At 42.1% G+C, this 22128-nt stretch overlaps 1 protein-coding gene across 2 annotated transcripts in view; it reads right to left on the minus strand.

The window, feature by feature from the left end:
* Positions 1-1214: 1214 nt before the first annotated feature.
* Positions 1215-22128, minus strand: part of ell (elongation factor RNA polymerase II) — a 53271-nt gene continuing 32357 nt past the window's right edge. For both annotated transcript variants that reach the window (XM_074635830.1, XM_074635829.1), the window contains exons 4-12: positions 19931-20094; positions 17166-17416; positions 16949-17073; positions 9936-10002; positions 6843-7458; positions 6359-6425; positions 5432-5603; positions 5275-5319; positions 1215-4388 (exon numbers count right to left, since the gene is read on the minus strand). In XM_074635830.1, coding sequence (XP_074491931.1) covers positions 4269-4388; positions 5275-5319; positions 5432-5603; positions 6359-6425; positions 6843-7458; positions 9936-10002; positions 16949-17073; positions 17166-17416; positions 19931-20094 — 1627 coding nt within the window. In that variant the 3' untranslated portion in view covers positions 1215-4268. The remainder of the gene's footprint in view (positions 4389-5274; positions 5320-5431; positions 5604-6358; positions 6426-6842; positions 7459-9935; positions 10003-16948; positions 17074-17165; positions 17417-19930; positions 20095-22128) is intronic.

The following is a 22128-nucleotide window of genomic DNA, read 5'->3' on the forward strand; positions in this document are numbered from 1 at the left end:
ACATGCACAGAATTAACATTGGCCTCCCGTTAACTTCCATTCTATTTGAGCGAAGGGGTGAAAAAAACAACAACATTCGCTTCCGGTGGCAAAGCAAATTTGCATCTTTGGTGAACTTTCATGCGACTATAGCTTCAGCAGGCGATGGTCACTCGGCTGCATTCGCACATGTGTGACTGTGCCTTAACAAAGTAAGTAGGTCTGTCACGATATCAGATTTTTCACTACACGATTATCGTGGCCAAAAGAATTCCTGATAACGATGTTATCGCGATACCTACAGAAAATTTGGAGAAAAAAAATTATTACTATCAGTCAAATTCATCTTTAACATTGTTCATTGTGAGTTTTGTCTCTTTCTTGTCAGATGAATTACACTCAAATAACAAGTGTAGGGAGGTGGAGAGAGCGTCTGTAACAAGAACTGTACATATAAAATGATTTAAGATGCGCTGGATTATTTACACGAGTATTATTAACATATCAATATTTCCTTTTTTTTTTTTAAATATCACGGTTATCATCAATATCGATATAACGCGACACCCCTGAAGCAAGATTGATGCTAAAAAACTCTAAATAAACCAAAATCTCATCGTCTTCTATGGAGCAACTAATACAAACTGCAACTAATATTATTGCCATATACAGTATCTATGGAAAATCAGTCAGTCAAATTCATCTTTAACATTGTTCATTGTGCGTTTTGTCTCTTTTTTGTCAGATGAATTACACTCAAAATAGCAGGGAGGTGGAGGCATATATAAAATTATTTAAGAGGCGCTGGATTATTTACACAATATTATATATGTATTATGAACATGGTATCAATATTTAATTAAAAAAAAAAAATCACGTTTATCGTTAATACCGGTATATCATCCTTAAACTAAGATTAAAGGCACGGTCACACATGCACGAACGCAGGCGAGTGACCATCGCCTACCGACGCAATATTCGCCTGACAGTTCACCAAAGTTGAACGCCACTTCAAATGCAAAGATGCAAATTTGCTTCGCCACCAGAAGCGAATGTTTTTTTTACCCCTTTGCTCGCATAGAATGGAAACGAACGGGAGGCGAATGTTACTTTCATGCATGTGTGACGGTGCCGTAATGCTAAAAACTCAAAATAAAACCAAAATCTCATCATCCTCTATGGAGCAACTAATACTAAAATTCAACTTAATAACAATAATGGACAGCAACAACTGGTTCAGAATTTCACAAATAAGGATTTTAAAGAATTTTATTGAAACAAAGATCAATTTCAGTCCCAGTCCCTTATGGTTTTCAAAAAGCGTGCTTTGGGTTTTTAGCGCCAACATTTCATGACTCGTCTCCAAAGCCCTCTTTGCTTATACAGCAGCATGTATATACTCAAGAGAAAAGAAAGGAAAAACCTATACAACAGGTCATTTTGGCACAATCAACTCGTACAACGGTACTCCTGTGCTGGCATATCGGTACTCTCAAAAAACTGTTTACTCTCCGTCGGAGCAAAATGTGTTTTACTGATGAGCTCGTTCACGATGGATGTTTGACCGTAATAGAGGCGTAATACAGTAATCATGTCAGGATGTTTCTAGAAAAAACAAGATACAGTAAGAGAGGTGAGAAGTGTTGCAGTACTGGGCGATGCTGATTCTGGTAACAAGACAAACTTTACGTCCCTCCAGACATCATCCAGTCCCGGATCCGGCCTCCAGCCGAGACCCGGCAGCATCGCTGGGATGAGTCTCAGAGCTTTAATGTAGTGTTTGCATTAGGAGGGTTGATATCGTCTGAAACCTGGCGTGACATTGAAACATTTGAGCCCAGTCATGCACATCTGGAGCAAAAGGAGCCACGTTGGACTTCACACGCTGAGAAACGTTTCCACTGGGCGATAAATTATGACGAATGAAATGATAACAGGAAGTAGAGAATACTGTGACATGTTCCTTTGCCATTTGGTAGAGCGTTTTGCTTCGTCCCCACTCGGTAAGCACTTTGGTATACATGCTGGTCAGAGCCACGTCGAATTGATTACATACTAAATTCAGGTGGACTAGGCCTTTGCTTGGCTTTCAATATCCTTGGGCAGTTTTTTTTTTTTTTTTTTTTCAAGTAAAGATACAAAGACTGTTCATTGTAACACATTCATAAAGCATGCACTCTGATGGACAAAGAGATTTTGGACAAAACCTCCCAGGTAACAGCAAGATCAGGAGAAAAAAGTGCTGATTTTTCATATTCACATAAAAAGATCGATATTAAGAAATGCATTCGCTGACTAAACTCGACTCGCGGTTCTAATTCGTCTTCGGGCGCGTCGAGTCTTCGACGCTTCTCAAGAGCGGAGATCCAGGAAATAGATTTCAGGTCAACCTCCGTGAATATCTGACATCACATTTGGAAAAAGGCAAAAACTGGTCGCAGGTGAGCGCCGTCCTCCTCCGAGAGGCCAACACCTGGAGGATGATCGAGGATGGCTTCGTCTTTAACAGTCGTCTCGATGGACTATCAAGTGGGGCGATGAGCGGACGAAACTAAAGAATTTGATCATTTTAAAAGACACTGTAAACACTATTTTATCGTAGCTTAAAGATGCCAATAGAGCGCGGCAAGAATGAGTCCTAAAACCCGGAAATGAGTTAGCATGTTAGCTCTTCTGGTTCCCTCGACTGGAAGTCAATGGGTTTTTAGTAAGATGCCTGAAATAAGGTCTGTGGTTAACACAAGCTGAAGGGATTTTAACATTTTGTTCTACGACCTAAAATACATCAGTAAATACCTCACCCGTGAATTTTGAAACCTTTATGTGTCTTAAAAAAGGTGGATGGACTCGTCCACCTTCACAGACTTGTTGTGTATACTCACGTTTATGTGACCGTGGTGTAGTTTGTTTATAGCCTAACGTTAGCTCTTTACTTCTAGTGATTGCATTTACTCTTCAAAAATCATAAAAGTGGTGTTCATTTGTGAAGATTATCTTGCTGAACAAAACGTATAAGTGTCATAAACTTGTGTTTGCCAGACTTTATTTTCTGCAATAATCCAAAACCCAGTGGAAAAATCCCATTGGCTTTTTGTCGAGGGAACCCTGGGCTATCAAACTTCCTGGTTGGCCTACAAAAACACGTCAGCACTCTATGGTGGGAACTTTAGGAGATATCACATCTGTGGATGAAATTTTTTAAAAAAGAAAAGAAAAGCCTGCAGATCCGCATCCCCGTCTGCATCATCTTACAATTAGAGGATCCTCTGAAGCATGATGAAGAGCAGAGCTGACGATGAACTCTTCAGATAACGTTGAATAATTCTATTGCTACAAAAAGCCATCATGACCTAAAGTGGAAAGACAACCAATTAAGAGCTATTTTCACTGATACATTATGAAGAACCGTTAAGGACCGCTGCTGTAAAAGATGAACGAGCACTGCAGCTCACGACTGAGTGAGGTGTTCAAAGACAATCTGCAGCTCAAAGAGTGACTGGAAACTTTCACACACTTCCCCTCTGTTAAGACAGTTTAGAAAAAGAAAAAGCCGAGCGCACAAACCTGCGTCTGACCGTGTGCATGTAGATGCATCATCTTGATTTAATCAATAGTAAATATCTGCATCTCTTTAAAAGAGAAAAATAGAATTAACGCCAACAGATTTGACAATTAGATGGGCAAGGCAGCTTCTGAATAAAATACTGGCTGACATTCAAGATGTGAGGACAGAAAAAGAAGAGAGACAGCGTTTAAGTACTGATATTGAGGAGTGTAAAACAGACTCATTCCCCCAGTTTAAGTGTCAAAAATAAATAAAAAGAAGAACGTCATAACCATTCGATTCAGTATACGGGGGAAAACTGATCATTTCATCACAAATTAGTTGCATTTGGCGTCTGCAGTTTCCATCTCCCCCGCCCTCCTTCCCTCCAGTTTCAAAAGCAGGAAAGATTATTTGGATCATCTCCCAAGAAAGTGGGAAAGTTTCCATGTTTGAGAAAAAACAAAGCCACACAGAACCTTTTTTCTGGATGCATTGTAACTACACAGACGGACCTGGCCACGTTAGGCACAACCCCATCTTCTGAAAAAAGAAACGAAAAATAAAGGAAAGAGAGAGAAAAAGATTGTGTGTCCTGCTTAGTCCTCATCAGAGCCTTTGGCCCCGATGAAGGGAATACTCCTTTCATGGCATCTTTCATGTGAACATTTTTTTTTTTAGCACAGGCGGAATCCAGAGTTTTCCTTTATCTGCTTGGTTTCCAGAGACAACAGGGAAACAACGTCTAATCACTACTTTTAGTTAGTTGCTGTTGATCGTACTCGGCAATAAGTCTCTTTATATATGCCAGTTTGTTGTGTAGATATTCACAGCGGTTCTTCTCTTGGCTATAGTTTGGATTAGTCTGCAAAAGGATATGAAAAAGAGTCACAATCTGATATACTTACAAACTTTAAGCCATCAATTGGTGCCTTCAAATGGGGTCGTGTCTACCGTGTTCACTAGATGAGTCCATATGAACGCCCTCCTCTTGTGGTGGAAAGTTTCTGAGAGCTACGAGTTCACGGGTTGTGACGTGTTTGTTGAAGTTGTCACAAATGGGCCATGGAAGTTAATTTTTTTGTGCACAATAAGTTAATATATTGTAATTTTACTTATATAGTTTCTCTTCATAGTTGTATAATATGTCTGAGGAAAATGTATTCTCAACGGCCTCATCTTTTTCCTCTGTCATTATGTGTTTGCATTCCCTGCACTATGTTACCCGCTTGCTAGCTTGCTAAATTGTTATTCTCTGTGGCTTCTATCCAGTAACGTTAATATTGCCGTTGCTTAGCAGCGGTGTTCTCACGACTTAACCCATTGAACGGCAAACATATCGTGTACACGACTTCCCATGTCGTGAACACGAGCTCACGAGTTTCATTTGAAGGCACCAAATATCTGTCATACATCAGACCGGCACATACGGGTACTTCGCAAAAACTCAAGGCCGCGCCCCCTTTTGGGGTACAGAAAACCGAAGATCCCATAGACTTCCATGCAATTTGACATGTTTGTATGCATTGATCTCTTGTTATACAAACATTTCTTTTATAGATGTGTCAGCGTTATTACTATTACCGGTTTGTTTAAAGTAGAAGCTTGGAGACAACTTCAACGTCTTCTCTTTACTCTGTTACCGTCTATGCGGGACGCGGGATTGTATTCCCCCAAAAGGGAGCGTGGTCATGCGAGCCTACTCTGGATGACGTATTGCCGGTCTGATGCATAGCGGGACTTAAACTTACCTTTTTTATTTTATGATACTCTTGAAGTATCTGATTGTGGATTGTCTGTGGAGAGAACACAAACAAAAAGGATAAGGGGTATGAATATAACTGACATCTTTTTAGTTACTCTAAATATTTTCTAACAATTTGCGAGCATGCTTTTTAGAGTATCTACCTTGTACTTGTCTGTGCCTTGATGGAGCTGTTTGAGCTCATTGTCAAGCACAGTGAACTGCCGGGTGATGCCCTCTATCCGAGCATGCAGACCCCGGTACTCACTGTACTCGGCGTTGAAATCGTTTTTATACCTCTGACGCTGCTCCGGAGAGCCGATCACTGTGTACTTCCTGGAAGGGAAATAAAGAGAAATGTTACTGAAAAGAGATTTTTAGGTTATAGAGGGCTCAGTTTTAAAGCTAGAGTGAAGATACTAGCATCATATGAAACAAGAAAACCTACGGAATTCAGTGGTATCAACCATGTCATACTAGTTTGTCACGAAGGAGGTTAAATAATGCTCCAAACTTACGCAAAATTTTGGCGAGGAAAAACTGTCGTGGCCATTTTCAAAGGGGTCCCTTGACCTCTGACCTCCAGATATGTGAATGAAAATGGGTTCTCTGGGTACCCACGAGTCTCCCCTTTACAGACATGCCCACTTTATGATAATCACATGCAGCTTGGGGCAAGTCATAGTCAAGTCAGCACACTGACACACTGACAGCTGTTGTTGCCTGTTGGGCTGCAGTTTGCCATGTTATGATTTGAACATATTTTTTATGCTAAATGCAGTACCTGTGAGGGTTTCTGGACAATGTCTGTCATTGTTTTGTGTTGTTAATTGATTTCCAATAATAATTATATACATACATTTGCATAAAGCAAACATATTTACCCACTCCCATGTTGATAAGAGTATTAAATACTTGATATGTCTCCCTTTAAGGTACATTTTGAACAGAAAAAAAATGTGCGATTAATCGCGATTAACGATTTTAATTGATTGACAGTCCTAGTAGCAACTCATCCCAAGGGTTTTCAAAAATCTAAAACTGTGCCCTTCCCCTCAGTCAAAATCAAGACAGATGCGTTAAATACTCACAATAAATACTCTGCCACCTCAGGTGCTGACGAAGGAATACTGGTACTGTTGCACATCCCATTCAGATCTGAAACAAAGTCACGCATTTAAAAAAAGGGCATTAATCTGAATAAATTGCGTGGTGCAGATAATTATTTATTAAAGACATTTATTTATTAATCCTCTAAAGATGCCAGTTGGAATTGCAGGTGTGTATTTAAGGTTATTGAAGGCATAAAGCTGAACAGCAGGGGTCTCCGTTTAATCAGTGAGTCACAGCCTGGTCACATGACACATCACATACTCACAGTGACGACTAACTGGTGTCCATCCACATATTAAAGTAGTACTTTTATTCAAAGATCTCTTATCTGATACAAGAGCTGTGAAACTGAATCTAGTAAATAAAACATTTTGTGCAGAAGAAAAGGATGATGTGTGTGTGTGTGTGTGTGTGTGTGTGTGTGTGTGTGTGTGTGTGTGTGTGTGTGTGTGTGTGTCTCACCTGTGCTTTTGTGTGGAATACTGTTGCTTTTGAGGTTTCCTGGGCTAATCTCACAGGCTCGGTTCGGCTCAGGCACGCGCTCGCCACGACTCTTCCTCTCCTTCTTCTGCGCCCTCTCTCTCACCCTCTCCTTGTCTTTGCTCTTCTCCTTGTCTTTATGCTTTTTGGACTTCTTCTTGGACTTGTTGTTGAAGGATGAAGGACTCTTGTCCCGAGGGACATCCGGGCCCGTGTGTCCAGGAGATGATGTGGCGACGCTGGGCGCGGCGAGCACCGTTGAGCCCGACAACAGCGAAGGAGGTTGGCTGAGCCTCTCGGACACTGCTGCTTCCTGAGAGTCACAGTCTCTCCCGTTGTGGCTGGAGTCGTTGCTGACGTCCGACAGCGCTTCGAAAGGACGAGGGATGTCCAGCACGGGGAGCTGCTGGGAGCCAGACGTCACGCCGCCGTCTGACATAGAAACCGCCACTCCTGCCTGCGCTCCACCTGCCTCCCCTCTCCCGTTGGAGGAGCTGAGCTTGCCATTGACCGGGGCTGTTGCAGCCTTGCTGGCGAGATGCGATATCCTGGGCTTTTTGTTGGCGAGAGGGTCGATGAATTCAGCAGCGGGCCGTTTCTGGCAGAGAAAGAACACTTTTAGTAGCAGAACCTAAAATAGGGTTCAGTGTGAATTCACCTCAGAGTGAGCGAGAGGAAAAGTGCAGCCCAGGTCAGAGCAAACACATATGGCCTGAGCTGTAGAGGACAAGGGCGAGTACAGAGGAGAGGATCAGGTACAAGTAGATAGATGGAGAAAGCAACAGGAAAGACCAAAGAAAGAGTAGTAGAGGATCTGTATTCTTAGTAGCACTGAGAATATGAGGACTGTGCCGTCTTTTCACAACACCAGGGATTAAATTACAGACGGGCCCTGTTTGACCCAGCCCTCTTTGGGAGTGGCTGACCCAATCACTGTGTTGCTGTCCCAACAGGACTGCTTTGGGGTTCTGCAACAACGAAAACCAGTGAGGAGCTCCGTTTGGGCTTGCAAAGGCGCTTTAAGGCTCAGACACACCAAGCCGACATCAAAGAACTAGCGGCGATGAAGGCAGACGTTGCCTCACGTCGCCTTTGTCTTGGCCGACAAGTTGCGTTTGAACACACCGCAAAGACTACAGCCTACAGCCAGAAAGACGAATACAGACTACCGCCGCCTGCTGGTGTGGAGAGTTATTTCGTCTCACGCAGGCACAGAACATATGTGGTAGTTGGCTGCTGTAGTCTTTGCGGTGTGTTCAAATGCAACTTGTCAGCCAAGACAAAGTCGACGTGAAGCAACGCAACAGTCGGTCTTCATCGCCGCTAGTTCTCTGATGTCGGATTGGTGTGTCCCCACCTTTAGACTATTCCCACAATGTTAGTCCTCTTCCTACACTTTTTTTACACCCAAACACTGCTACAAAACAACACTGCAGAGTGGAAAAAAACGTATGCCGACAGGTGCTGTGTATCAGTATAGTCAGGGGGCCAAATTTGTGTGATCATGGAGAGCCTGAGGCGACAGAACAAAGTGGAACTGAGATCCACAGTCACAGATGTTGGCTGTAATGTTATTTTTCCCCTCAAACTAAAAGATGTCGACTGAGATTTACTTTTTGTTTCTGTATTCCAGTGTGAATGAAAAACTTTTTGAAGCTATTTTTCGCATTTATCTGTCTTTGTGTGGACTTGGGCTCGCCCCGTTTGCCTCGCAGCGCTCCCTGATCCATCCCTCACCTACCTTTAGGTTTACACACACAGCTTTACCTGCTGTGGCGTTCTTTCTTTGTAGACCAATGAATCTAAAAAAGAGAGCCTGGGGTACTGTTTGCCTGTGTGTTTGTGTACTGTGTTTACTGAGGGAGGGAGCGGAAAGGAAGGGCCATACAGTAGGTGTCTGAGGTGAGAAGAACCTGAGAGGAAGGAGCTATTAATATTAACGGAGCAGCTCCACCTCCATCTACCTAATGGAAGTGTAAACAATGGAGAAACTCGGGAGTCTGGACTGACCTAATAAGAGAGCCGCAGGACGAGGAATATAGAAAATTAAATTATGCAATGAGGAAAAGAGTTTCACCGTAATGAAGGATACCATGGGGGCCATTTGGTTTAATAACAACACTTTAGTACTCCTGCAAACTATGTATATTTGCTTAAATGTTCTTGAAGAGCTCATAACAACCATTAGTAAGTAAAACTGGTCAACTGGAACCAGTTCAGAACAACATGTACCGCAGAGGAAATTTACTGAAAAGACCGGGAGAGGAAACACAGTTTGGAGGGAGCCAGAGGATTTAGGAAAAGCCTCCCTGGGAAATACCAGAAACCACCAGACTGCAGGGACAACCCAGTTAGCAGATGTAGAAAGAAGAATCCAATACACATCTTTGTCCTCAGTTCCCCTAACATTTCTACTGGATCAGCTGGAAAAAGCTGAAGGCAAACGAGCTCGGGTTAAAGATTAGCTACAGTATGCAGAGCGTATTTACACTCTACTGAGTTAACAAGCAGTGTGAGTTCAGTCTGGAAATTAATAAAACGATGCAATAAATGCACCGTTGAAATCCCAAGAAAATAACAGGCCTTGCCACAGGATTATTTTATTTTCAAAAGTACGAAGATATCTTGAAAATTTTGTATGCCTTCATGTACATCTTCAAAGTAGGGATGAAATAAAACCAAAATGCCTTTTTGACCCCTTTAGATCACATCCCTGGTCACATGATGCACCTATTTAACAACATATGCTGTTAAAAGTGTTTTTTTGGGGGGAGTTTTTTCCTCATCTGATGAGAGGGTTGTACTGTAAAGGACAGAGGGTGTTGTATCCTGTACAGATTGTAAAGCCCCCTGAGGCAAATTTGTGATTTTTGATATTGGGCTATAAAAATTAAATTGACTGGGGCTTTGACATTTCACAATTCTGAAAATTTCACGAGAATGTCATCCATTGCTAGCCACAGGGGGAAGAGGAGTTTACTGCACAACTGGGAAAGTGAGAGCAGAGAGGCAGCTCAGCGATAAAGAAGTGTGCGGAAGTGAGAGAGAGGTTAGAGGAGGGAACAGGAAGCTCACCTGAGATGGCGAGCTGCCAGCCAGCTCTTTGGGCGGGCTCTCCAGTGGAGGGGGACAGCTCTGTTTCCTACAAGAGGGAACACAAGCATGTATGAACACAAGGGGGTGTGACGATTCACTCAGCTCACGATACGATATTATAACAATCATTTTAAAAGGGACCGTTTGTAACTTCTTACACGTATTGTGGGTCGGTGTCCCATGCGCGCTCGTGTGTGGCTGCGGTGTTCAGACAAGACTCCAACACAAACTACACGGAAGCACCAAAACCGCAAAGTTCTATCTAGTGAAGCCTGTCTTGCAAAAAAAGTATTGGCCGCGGTTGGAGGACGCAGGGGAGACCGTAGCTTTGGTCTCCAGGTCCGGAGTCTCTGCTGTACTCTGCCTTCCTGCTTGCCTTCACTCACACACCGCGCTCGTTCTCACTCCCTCAGCTTGCTCCACCTCACGTGCATGTGCACACACTACACACTGCAGAAGAGTTAGTTTAGCTCTGAGAATATCTAGTGAACGTTTGTGCAGAAATAAATGCTTCAGCTCCTCCAGACCAAACGAGGTTTCCCGTGTCTTGTGAAGTGACGGGGCTCCGCAGCGAGAAATGTTATCGTCTCCGACCAAAAGTCCAGTGTCACCCGTTCCCTCCGGCCGCGGTTGGGAGATTGAGGTAGAAAAAGCCAACACTAGGATCAGCACTAATTCATGGAGAGACCTTCGTCTGGTCAGCTAACATTACTGCCAAGCAGGTGAAATAAAGAGTGATATTGTGGTTTTAGACGTCTGTCGCCTCACTGTTTTGACCGATGCTCATTCATGTCTATGTAGAGCGAGCACAAGCTCGAGGCCGACGCTGACTTTTGTTGACTTAATGGCCACAGGTGTCGCTGTTAACAAGCAATTTCTGATTCTTACAAACAGTCCCTTTAACAAAACTTGAATGATGAAAATATATGACTGAAAAAGTAGCCTTTTATTCAAAAGACATAAAATGCAAAACAATGCTGTTGTTTGCCCTATAGTTAAATTTTTTATGGCATCAGTCCTTCAACCTGTCCTCTGTCAGTCAGTGTCAGTCCTTCCTCCTGTCCTCTGTCCTCCATCAGTCAGTATCAGTCCTTCCTCCTGTCCTCCATCAGTCAGTATCAGTCCTTCCTCCTGTCCTCTGTCCTCCATCAGTCAGTATCAGTCCTTCCTCCTGTCCTCCATCAGTCAGTATCAGTCCTTCCTCCTGTCCTCTGTCCTCCATCAGTCAGTATCAGTCCTTCCTCCCGTCCTCTGCTGATGTCACTCATCAGGTAACGGTAGGGCTGGTAGGGGGGGGCTGCTTTGTCTCAGCCAGCTGATCAGTATACCAGTAAGATACATGACAAACTAACCTAAACAGTGAGACTACACAGCCTACTGCCAGCGTTAGTCATTTAAAAGGCATTCACAACTCAACTAAATAACTTACACGTGTTTACAGTTAGCTGCTAGCCGCCGAGCTAACACGCTCTGCTTGTGTAAACAGCAGCGCAGGATGACAGATCACAGATAAAAAAAATATATATATTTCTGATTTCTTGTTTAAAATAAATAGAAATCCACAAATATATGTATTTAAAAGTATTTGCAATTTTCATCAAAAACATACAGTAATTGGATGTTACATGTATTTAAAACAAGAAATTTCTTATTTATTTCTTAATTTCTTATTTATTTATTTATTGTTTTAAATACATGTAACAACATCCAAATAAACATGTTTTTGATGAAAATTGCAAATACTATTATATTTGTGGATTTCTATGACATGTATTTAAAACAAAAAATATTTGTGCGCGCATCAGGAATATATTTAATTTTTTTATATGTGGATTTTTCTTTTTACATTTATATACAACGATAACTATTTGTGTGTGCATTGAAAAATATTTTTGTGGAGAGAGCCATTTATATATAAAATCACAAAATACATCTGTGAATCCTTCTGTGTGCATTCATATATACTGAGACTGATCTGACTCCATAGATTTGTGCCCGTAAGAGCTTGAAAATACTTGAGCAAAAGTACAAGACCAAAAAGTGCAAACTACGTAGCTGCCATTTCTTCAGCAACAAGCTAATTCTACAGATGTATGAGGACATTAAAAACAAGTTACAACGGTTGCTTTGTGAGGCTGAGTGGGTAGCTATGACAACAGAGCAAATGAGGGCCTACTTGACAAAAGCAGCACTTTATCATAACCACACACTTCATGTTGAAAAACGGACAGGGAGAGACTTCAATCATTAAATCGGTTTACAAGTTTCATAGTCCAATTCTGCTGTCTTTTTCTTCTCTGCAGAAGAATACGTGTAATCTCACTGCATGTTTATTTAATGGTTGAACAGATTTGGCAGCTCAGTTCAAGACGAGTGAGAAAGTGGCATGACACTCTACAGTGACAAAGAGAAAGCGAGAGAGACAGAATATGGTGCTGCAGCTCACTTTGGGCATGGATGTTGTTGGTTTATCAAGACAATAAGCAGACCACAAATTTGACTACAAGGTCATTCAACGGGATCAGGGACATTCTGCACTACTTGTTTTCGTACCACACACACACACACACACCTGTATTTAGAGCCAAGAACCATCTCGGTGCCAGGTGTGAACAACAGAGCCTCAGATTGATTATGACGCACTAAACCCTGACCTCATTGTGTACCAGATTAATCTGTCACACAGCACAAGTGTCAAAACAAAAGAGCTGCGCCAAGCAACAGCTATCCAACCATGATGAAGAGTGTTTAACAAACTAAGCCAAGACAAAGTTAATTCTCAGCTTGACAACCAACCTGCTGATCCAGTCTTGTTTTAAACATCTCATATTCACAAACAGTTAAGAATTAAATCACTTAAAGGGTACATATCATGAAAAACTCACTTTCTCAGTGCTTGTTCACATACATTTGAGTATCTGGAGTGCCTACCAACCCACAAACGGGTGGGCTGCCCAGATCAGAAAACATGTGATTCAACAAGCCATTCAGATTTGTCTCCCCCTCCTGTGTCACATGCAGACTCATTAGAATATACAGAGCCCATCTTAGTATCCACATAGATATATATACTTAGATACTGCATTTGCCGCTTCAGCCCGTTGCTACGATACGTCAGCCATATTGGGGAGGTCAGGACTGGCTTGTAAACACATACAAGTGAGCGGGGGAGCTGCCCCTTTTCTGGATATAAAATAAAGTAAACATTTCTCAACCGATTTCAATAAGTTGTTTTTATATTCAAGGATTTATGATCTAGGAGGAGTAGAAAAAGAAAGTTTTGTCTCCAGCTACTTCAAATCTCGATACTAGGCTATAATCGCTGCTAGACACTCAAAAGAGTGTGTGTCATGTTAGCTAAGCTTAACGTTACAAGAACAATTCATTTTGCTGAGAATTTTTTTTTTTTTACTTTTTATCCAGAAAAAGCGGCAGTTCCCCCGTTCACTTGTACAGTATGTGTTTACAGGCCAGTCTTGACCTCCACAATATGGCGGTGACGTTGACGTACGATCCAAAGGCCAATGCGGCATCTATGTATATACATCTATGAGTATCTCCACCCACAGCTTGAGAACTACCTTTGCAAAGGTGCACCATATTTTTCTCACTAGCCAATCAGAGCAGACTGGGCTTCTTAAAGAGACAGGCGCTAAAACGGAGCGTTTCAAACAGAGGGTGAATACAGGTATACTGTATTCAGACAGACTATGAGAAAAATAAAGTTGTTTTTTTAACATTAAAGCATGTAAACATGTTCTAGTAGAAACACAAAATACAGGTATAAACCTGAAAGGGAGCATGATATGTCCCCTTTAAAGCTGAATCTCAATGTGCTGGCTTGAACAGACAGTCATAGCTCTGATTTACCGATGCGAACAAAGAAGCCACTGCTACAAACATGACATTATAATCTGACATGTTAAAGAGCACTTTGCACACGCAGAGATGCTGCTGTCACAGCTGACGGCATCATCAGAAGGGGGCAGTTGGGTACACCGAGTTTTGTCAAAGCCCCACCCTAGTTCACTCAGGGTGTGTGTGTGTGGTGGGGACAGTCGGATAGACAGGCAGGAGCTACGAGTGAGACAGCAGGCCGACCGATATGGCTGAACCTTGGACGGGTGCCACCTCACACACGGATCAGCATGTGCTGGAACACTGTTGCATCATGTGCGTTCCAGTCGTGTTGCTGTGCTACTCCTGCGTGACTGACCGCATTAGCTTGAAACTCTGGAGGAGCTGGGGAGGGGGAGGTGGTATTATGGGGGAGGCTATGGTTGTTAGTCAGCTGATAAACTCACAAAAAGAGCTCAAAGTAGAGACACACAAACAAAGTGCAAGTACGTGTCAATATGCATGCATCTACATACAAAATACAAGCATGCATTGCACAGAGTGGCCAGAACAATTTAAATCCAAGTACACTGTAATGCAATACAACAGTACTTTAATAAATACTAACTTTGTGAAACTGTTTTTAAACTTCTAATGGCACTGGCATGTGCCAGAAAGGCTGTAGTTTGTGTTATCATACTAATTATATTGTGAGTAGGGCTGTCAATCAATTCAAATATTTAATCGCAATTAATCGCACATTTTTTATCTGTTCAAAATGTACCTTTAAGAGAGATTTGTCAAGTATTTAATATACTTATCAACATGGGAGTGGGCAAATATGCTTGCTTTATGCAAAAGTATGTATATATCTATTATTGGAAATCAATTAACAACACAAAACAATGACAAATATTGTCCAGAAACCCTCACAGGTACTGCATTTAACATACAAAATATGCTCCAATCATAACATGGCAACTATGATAATCACATGCAGTTTTGGGCAAGTCATAAAGTGGGCATGTCTGTAAAGGGGAGACTCGTGGGTACCCATAGAACCCATTTTCATTCACATATCTTGAGGTCAGAGGTCAAGGGACCCCCTTTGAAAATGGCCATGCCAGTTTTTCCTCACCAAAATTCGGCGCAAGTTTGGAGCGTAATTTAGCCTCCTTCGTGACAAGCTAGTATGACCTGGTTGGTACCAATGGACTCCTTAGGTTTTGTAGTTTCATATGATGCCAGTATCTGCACTCTAGCCCGCTACAACCTAAAACTCTCAACTTGTGTTAATGCGTTCAAGAAATTAGTGCCGTTAAAACAAATTTGCGTTAACGCGTTAACACTGACAGCCCTAATTGTGAGGCATTTAGTTCTCTAAATATGCAAATGAGGAGAATAAAATACCCAAAGCACATTTCAAAAGCCCAATACAACACACATACTATAACACTATGTCAGTAGCAGTCTCAAAAAAAGCTGGACATTTCAGGTCAGTATATAAGGTAGTATCTGTTGCAGGGTTATTGCATTCTTCTGGTCACTCAGTGTTGACACTCTAAGCTGCCTTCACTGTTGTACCACAGGTAAAACTAAGCTTATCATAGAGAACAGGAGCTTTTCTTGAGTCCACTACGTAAACACAAACTGAGCAGTGGAGCATTGCTGCCTGCTCTATATTTAGCTAGCTGGGAGCTTGCTTTTCCTTAGTGTCCCAGATCCTGAGAAAACAGATTTTTCCACTGGGAAGAAGGCCAGCAGCTCATGCTGTCAACAAACACAACAGTAGAGCACACAGAAAACTTCCTGGGGATAATTTATGTATTACATAATCATATACCATAATTGGTTATGTAACAAGATATTAAAAAGGGGAAGATTTTGCATGCATACTTGTCGTTCCTTTATGGAAGGACGTTTCTCTAGAACTCATAATTGCAGCAGCACTACAATTCTTACATACCAGAGCCACCACCCTGTGTCCTCACCCTCGCCACAGAGTCGACACAAACAACAAAACAAGGTGCTCTGCAGTGTCACAAACCCAAACTCCACAACACCCTGACTTGTAACGTGAGATTAGTCAACCCAGTTAAAGCAAATATAATAGAAGTATATCAGATATAACCAAAGTCTCTTTAAAAATGCAATACTACAGTATCAGCTTGTTGCTCAGAGGCTACGGGTGCTTTCACATCTAACCTGTTTGGTTGGCTTAAAACAAACTCAGATCCGTTTGCCCGGATAGTACGGTTCATTTGGACTGGTGTGGAAGCTGTCAATCGAACCCTGGTGCGGAACAAAACAAACAAACCGAGACAGCCTGAAGAGGTGGTTCCAAGCGGACTCTGATGCGGTTTGTTTGTAGTGTGAAAGCAAACTAACCAACCACAGGATTTAATGATAACAGATATGTGATTTTAGAATTATTATTCAACGCTAAACTACTAATAAATCCATTTACTGATCCTGAAATCTGTTCAGGAAGCGATCAGTATTCAAGGCCATGTATACAAGCACGTTAGCGCGGGCATTTCCCCTGAATAATATGTCAAAAGCTGTTAAAGCTACTATGCTCGTTTACAACTCTGTGTACTTTGTCAGTTCATTAACTCCATTAAAAAGTGTGTGACAGCCATCTCACAGTACGCCGATCATGCGTGGGTCCGTGCGTTCCCAACGTTTGGACTATGCATTCGCACAATCTTGGGAGCGTGAAAATGCTGCATAAAATTCTGTCAGTCACCGGAATTTGATTTCCCCACGTGGGTCCTGATGATGCAGGATGACAATCGCCAAAACTGTCCAATCAACGTCTGTATAACTTCATGTTTACTCCTTTGGTTTGTTTGTAAAAAGTCAGAGTGAACAGGAACTGGACCAGAAATAAAATTCAATTCAATTCATGCCAAATATGAAGAAATTCCCTCCAGGCGTTCCTGAGAGATCGCGTTCACGAGCTTGGGTGGGACAGACGGACAACCCGAAAACATAATGCCTCTGGCCACAGCTGTCGCTGGCACAGAGGTATAAAAAATAACTGACCATTTAGAGGACAGCAGACTGATATAAACATGACAGATTTGAGAATCGTCATCAGAATAGGGTGACGTGTGGGTTTAAAGTGAGAGTGATGCACATCTGTGACATACTTGACCAAGATTCTCTTGAGAAGCTGCTGGTCTCCTTCTGTGTAGCCCGGCCAGTCCTTCTGAATATCCTTATACAAAAAGTCCTTCAATGTGAAGGTGTTGTCTTTCCCGTTCAGGTTCGCCACCTAGGGAATGAAAAAGAGGCATGTTGTAGGTAAGTCTGCTTGCCTCTGCAACTGCTGAGAGGAAACTGAGGCAGTAAACGTGTGAGTGTGACCTGTTGCAGGTGGCTATCCAGGGAGTCCTTGTCTAACGGCAAGAGGCCGTCTTTCTGTAACCTCAGGATCAGCTCAGGTTTCTTGTAAGGCTTGAGGGCCAGCAGGTGTGTGAGGCGCTCTCGGAGCGGCCTGTGCTGAGGTGTGCCCTTCTTCAGCGTACTGCTAGAGATGATGACGGGCCGAGATGTCCTCCGTAGCGGGGCGACGTCTGAGAGGCCAGGTGCCGGTTTCCGGATCTGGACCTTCTTACCTGAAGTGTGGAGGAGTTAACAGAAGTGAAGGAACAACGTTAGAAAAGTTGGATAAGGAATCGTCAAGTTGTCAATGTCATCACTGTATTTTCTTTAAATATAGAAACTAAGGCTATCAAAGTTAATGCGATAATAAAGTTAACGCAAATTTGTTTTAATGCCACTAATTTCTTTAACGCAATCGATATTTCAGAGGAGCTCGAGCTAGAGTGAAGATACTGGTATCATATGATATAACACTCCAAACTTACACAGGGGTCCCTTGACCTCTGACCTCAAGTTATGTGAATGAAAATGGGTTCTATGGGTACCCACGAGTCTCCCCTTTACAGACATGCCCACTTTATGATAATCACATGCAGTTTGGGGCAAGTCATAGTCAAGTCAGCACCCTGACACACTGACAGCTGTTGTTGCCTATTGGGCTGCAGTTTGCCAAGTCATTATTTTAGCATTTTTTGTATGCTAAATGCAGTACCTGTGAGGGTTTCTGGACAATATTTGTCATTGTTTTGTGTTGTTAATTAATTTCCAGTAATAAATATAAACATACATTTGCATAAAGCAGCATATTTGCCCAATACCATGTTGATAAGAGTATTAAACACTTGACAAATCTCCCTTTAAGATACATTTTGAAGAGATAAAAAATGTGTGATTAATCACGATCAACTATGGACAAACATGCGATTAAATATTTTCATCGATTGACAGCCCTAACAGAAATCTAATTTCTATTTGATAATCAATAATTTAATTTTATCTTACGAACTAATTTTTAAGGTTGTCATTCTAAAGAAAAAATAGTTTGTACAGTTTACTAAGAATTTAAATCACAGGAGGAAATTTAGCACTGAAACAAATGTGCTGTTAGAAAAGGACTCAAATGACTTTTTGGCTGACAGCCAATGTTTGCTTGTTTTCTTAAGAACAGAAAATAACTATAATCTCGACAAGCAGTATATTTATTTCTGTCAACATCTTCTCTCTCAGTGACTGATAGTGGCTGAGGGAACTTGTAGATGACTCAAAAAACGATATATCATGCACTAATCTTTACCGCCGCCACATCCACCTGAACTCACCTTCCATTACAAACAGCAGCTATCATCACCTTCTCCCACTGACACCTTTTTTCAGGTGATTCACACTGAATCTTGTGTTGCCTCCTACTGAGAGCGAAATGCTGTTTGGCTCCACGGCACACGGGGACTAGACATATTCTGACTCACTGCTGAACAGTGACTAAGCTCACACTGGATTTCTTTCTTTGCAGGCAGTGAGGCAGGGCTGCTGTGGTTTTTCTACTGCAGCTGGAGCACGATGTGTTTTATAGTGCAGGTCAGAGACCAAAACAAGGAGTTGATGTGTTATGCCCGGTGACATTTCTGCCTCTGTGTGTTTAAATTTACATTCATGGGGCTAGGGAGATCAGTGTGCATGTGGTGCATTAGCTGTTTGACCATTGAGGAAGCAACCACCATCGAGTTGAATAAAGTCCTGGTTACAGATGAGGCATGCTGGCAGTGTGCTGGCCCTCCGCCATTCAGCCCCGGACCCAAACAACCTGTCTGGTGCAATGTGAACTCATTCACCAGCAGAGAAAGGCTACACAAACACACGGGCCATTTGGCTGTTTGCAGGGTACAGAAATACTTCCAGTCTCTTCATGCCTGTTAACTCCCGACACCTTTATGGTGTTTATATGGAAATACCTCTTCTCATAGACTATACGGTCTATAAGAAATGGACGTAGTCACCGTGACATCACCCATTGGTTTCTGGTGTGCTGTTTTAAAGTCTTCAGTTTGTCATTTTTGCCATCGCCATGGTGTTTTTTTTTACAACCAGAAGTGACACCAGAGGGTGGAGCTAAGTACAACCGAATGCTGAATAAGACGTTTTCAGTCGACCAAAAAGGTTATAATTAACTTTCATGAACTGAAAACACACTGTGAAAAGGTTAAAGCTGTAAGACGAAAACATGGACAACTCCCGGACCGGACAACTTCTGGTGATTACATTCACACTTCAAAAATCATAAAAGTGGTGTTCATGTGAGAAGATTATCTTGCTGAACAAAACTTGTGAGTATCATAAACGTGTGTTTGCCACAGAGCTTATTTTCTGTAATAATCCAACATCCGATGGAAAAATCCCATTGGCTTTTTGTCAAAAGGAACTCAGGGCGATGCTAACTTCCTGGTTGGCCTACAAAAATACGTCATCCCTGCAGCGTTCTATACAATCAAACTTATTTTTGCAACCAGAGGAGTGGCCTGTTGCTGGCTTTTTAGAAAGAATGCAAGTTTAAGGCACTTCAGCATTGGCCTCACTCCTCAGACCCTGAGGTGGCCCACTGGTTAACTCCAAACACCTTTATGGTGTTTAAATGGAAATACCTCTTTTCCATCAACCAAAAAGCTGAGTTATTATTAAATACAGATCTGTGACTGAGAAAATGATTGCATATTTGGTGGTCTGCATGCATCTGTGCCATCACGTCTCCTCACCTACGAATCTTCCCCCAGGCTTGATGACGATGGCACTCCTACTGCGAGTCTCCTCCTCGACCTGGGCCATGTTTTCCCTGGCCTTCTGGTAGGAGTCGTCTGTGGCACATACTGTAATCTTGTCCTGGATCCCACCCAAACAATCCAGCTGAATGCTCCCTTCACTGCCAACACAAAGAGGAGATGGTGAGAGAGGAACACAGGGATTGAGTGTCAAGAAGTTTCAACAGAAAGAGAAAAAGACCGGAGGGGAATCACTACTTATTTTGAAGGTGCTACATGATTAGTTTGAGATTGTTATTTGAGATAGACAGGAAATAAACCAGTATCATGTTATAATTTAGGGCATGCTACTTTAAAATACCGAACATCAACCCATTACTACAAGTTAATTCTCAGCATTAACCTTAAATCTCTCACTACTTTCAATAACCCGTCCCTTCTCTGCGCATTCCTGCCCAGATGAGATCCATTAAACACCCCGAGGGCACAACTATTATTTTTTCAATTTCCATCCAACTGTGGGTTCCCACAGTACGACTCACTGCCGCATCAAATCCCATTCTTTCCCGACTTTCCGGCTCTCTTTGATTCCCCTCCACTTCGATGAGGATTTGGCAGAAAATGAGATGGCGCTGGCGCAGTCGGTGGAAGCTGAGCGCTGTCATTTGGGCTTTAGATTGGAACTCAAGGTTGATTAGGATCCAGTCAGAGATGTGGATGAACTCCACCTGACCCACTTGTTAAAAATATTTTCAGAATAATGGGGTCAGAAACTTGGGACAGTCGGAGAGAGACAGAGGATTCTTGTTGTTCCCCATTCTGTTGTTTTACTTCCTTCCCTTTCAACACTGACATCTGGTCCTATTGGTTTCATTCAGTCAGCATTTTGTTTTAGCTTGTTAGGCCAGAGAAAGTGTGAGAACTTTAATTGAACATTGCGTGTTACTTGCCTGTATTACCTTCAATTATTTTATTAAAAATAAATAGGGCAAGTACATTATCTACCAGTGTAATGCCAATAAACCTTGCATCTTTCTAGGACCGTCCTCGACCGCAGAAATTCTTAGTCGACTAATATCATACGATTTTGCCGACTAATCGATTAGTTTATTTAATCGACAGATTTGTAAAACTGAGTTTCTTAAATCTTGTGTTTACCAGAGATGTGCTCATAAGTTTCTTAGAAATACGTCATTTACGTCAAAAGCATAAAAAACAACTAATCGACCAAAACGAGGGGACAGCCCTACATCTTTCCATTTACTGTAGTAGCTTCTACTTGGAACCAAAGTCCCGATTGTGTTGATCAGAGGTTTCTGTTAAAGGAACACTGTGTAGGATCTGGCGATATCTAGCAGTGAGGTTGTAGATTAGAACTTGTGCCAAGCGTGTAGGATTGCTACGGTGGCCGACGTGAAAACGCAAATGGCCCTCTCTAGAGCCAGTGCGTAGAGTGTGTGTGTGTATGTGGGAAGTGAGTGGTGAAGCAAGAGAGAGAGAGAGAGCGGTGGCAACGGGAGCGAGTAAAGTGATTGACTCTTGCCCAAGCAGGAAAAGTTAACAGTGTTTGGTTTGTCCATTCTGGGCTACTGTTGAAACATAGTGGCCACTGAGGCTGGTGGATTCCAAAACCCACCAGCCACTCAATATATTATCATTGTTTTTTTTGGGCTGGTGAATGAAGCAAATCTAGCTGTCACTTGCATATTTTACCAACATTTGGCTGGTGGCTGGTGCTAATTTCCAACCCTGGTGGCGGTGCAACATGGCGGACTCCCTGGAGAAGGGACCCGCTCCCTATGTAGATATAAACGGCAACAAAAACATGCCGACTCTCATTTTCAGGTGATTATACACTAAAGAAATCAGAGTTATCAATATTATATTCACTTTCTGCCAATAGATCCCCCTAATTGTTACACACTGGCCCTTTAAACATCACTGAGAAGCTTGTTGGTGATTCACCTCCGGTCAGTACTATGTTAAACAAACAGATTGTCTACCTGGAAAAACTCATTAGGTAACTCCGTCCAAAGACTGCTGATTATTTACACAGAGCTCAGATACGGCATCCAAATGCTTCCCCACATTATATATATATATATATATATATATATATATATATATAATGTGGGGAAGCATTTGGATGCCGTATCTGAGCTATATATATATATATATATATATATATATATATA

This window comes from Sebastes fasciatus, chromosome 5, assembly GCF_043250625.1.
Source record: "Sebastes fasciatus isolate fSebFas1 chromosome 5, fSebFas1.pri, whole genome shotgun sequence".
Lineage (NCBI taxonomy): Eukaryota > Metazoa > Chordata > Actinopteri > Perciformes > Sebastidae > Sebastes > Sebastes fasciatus.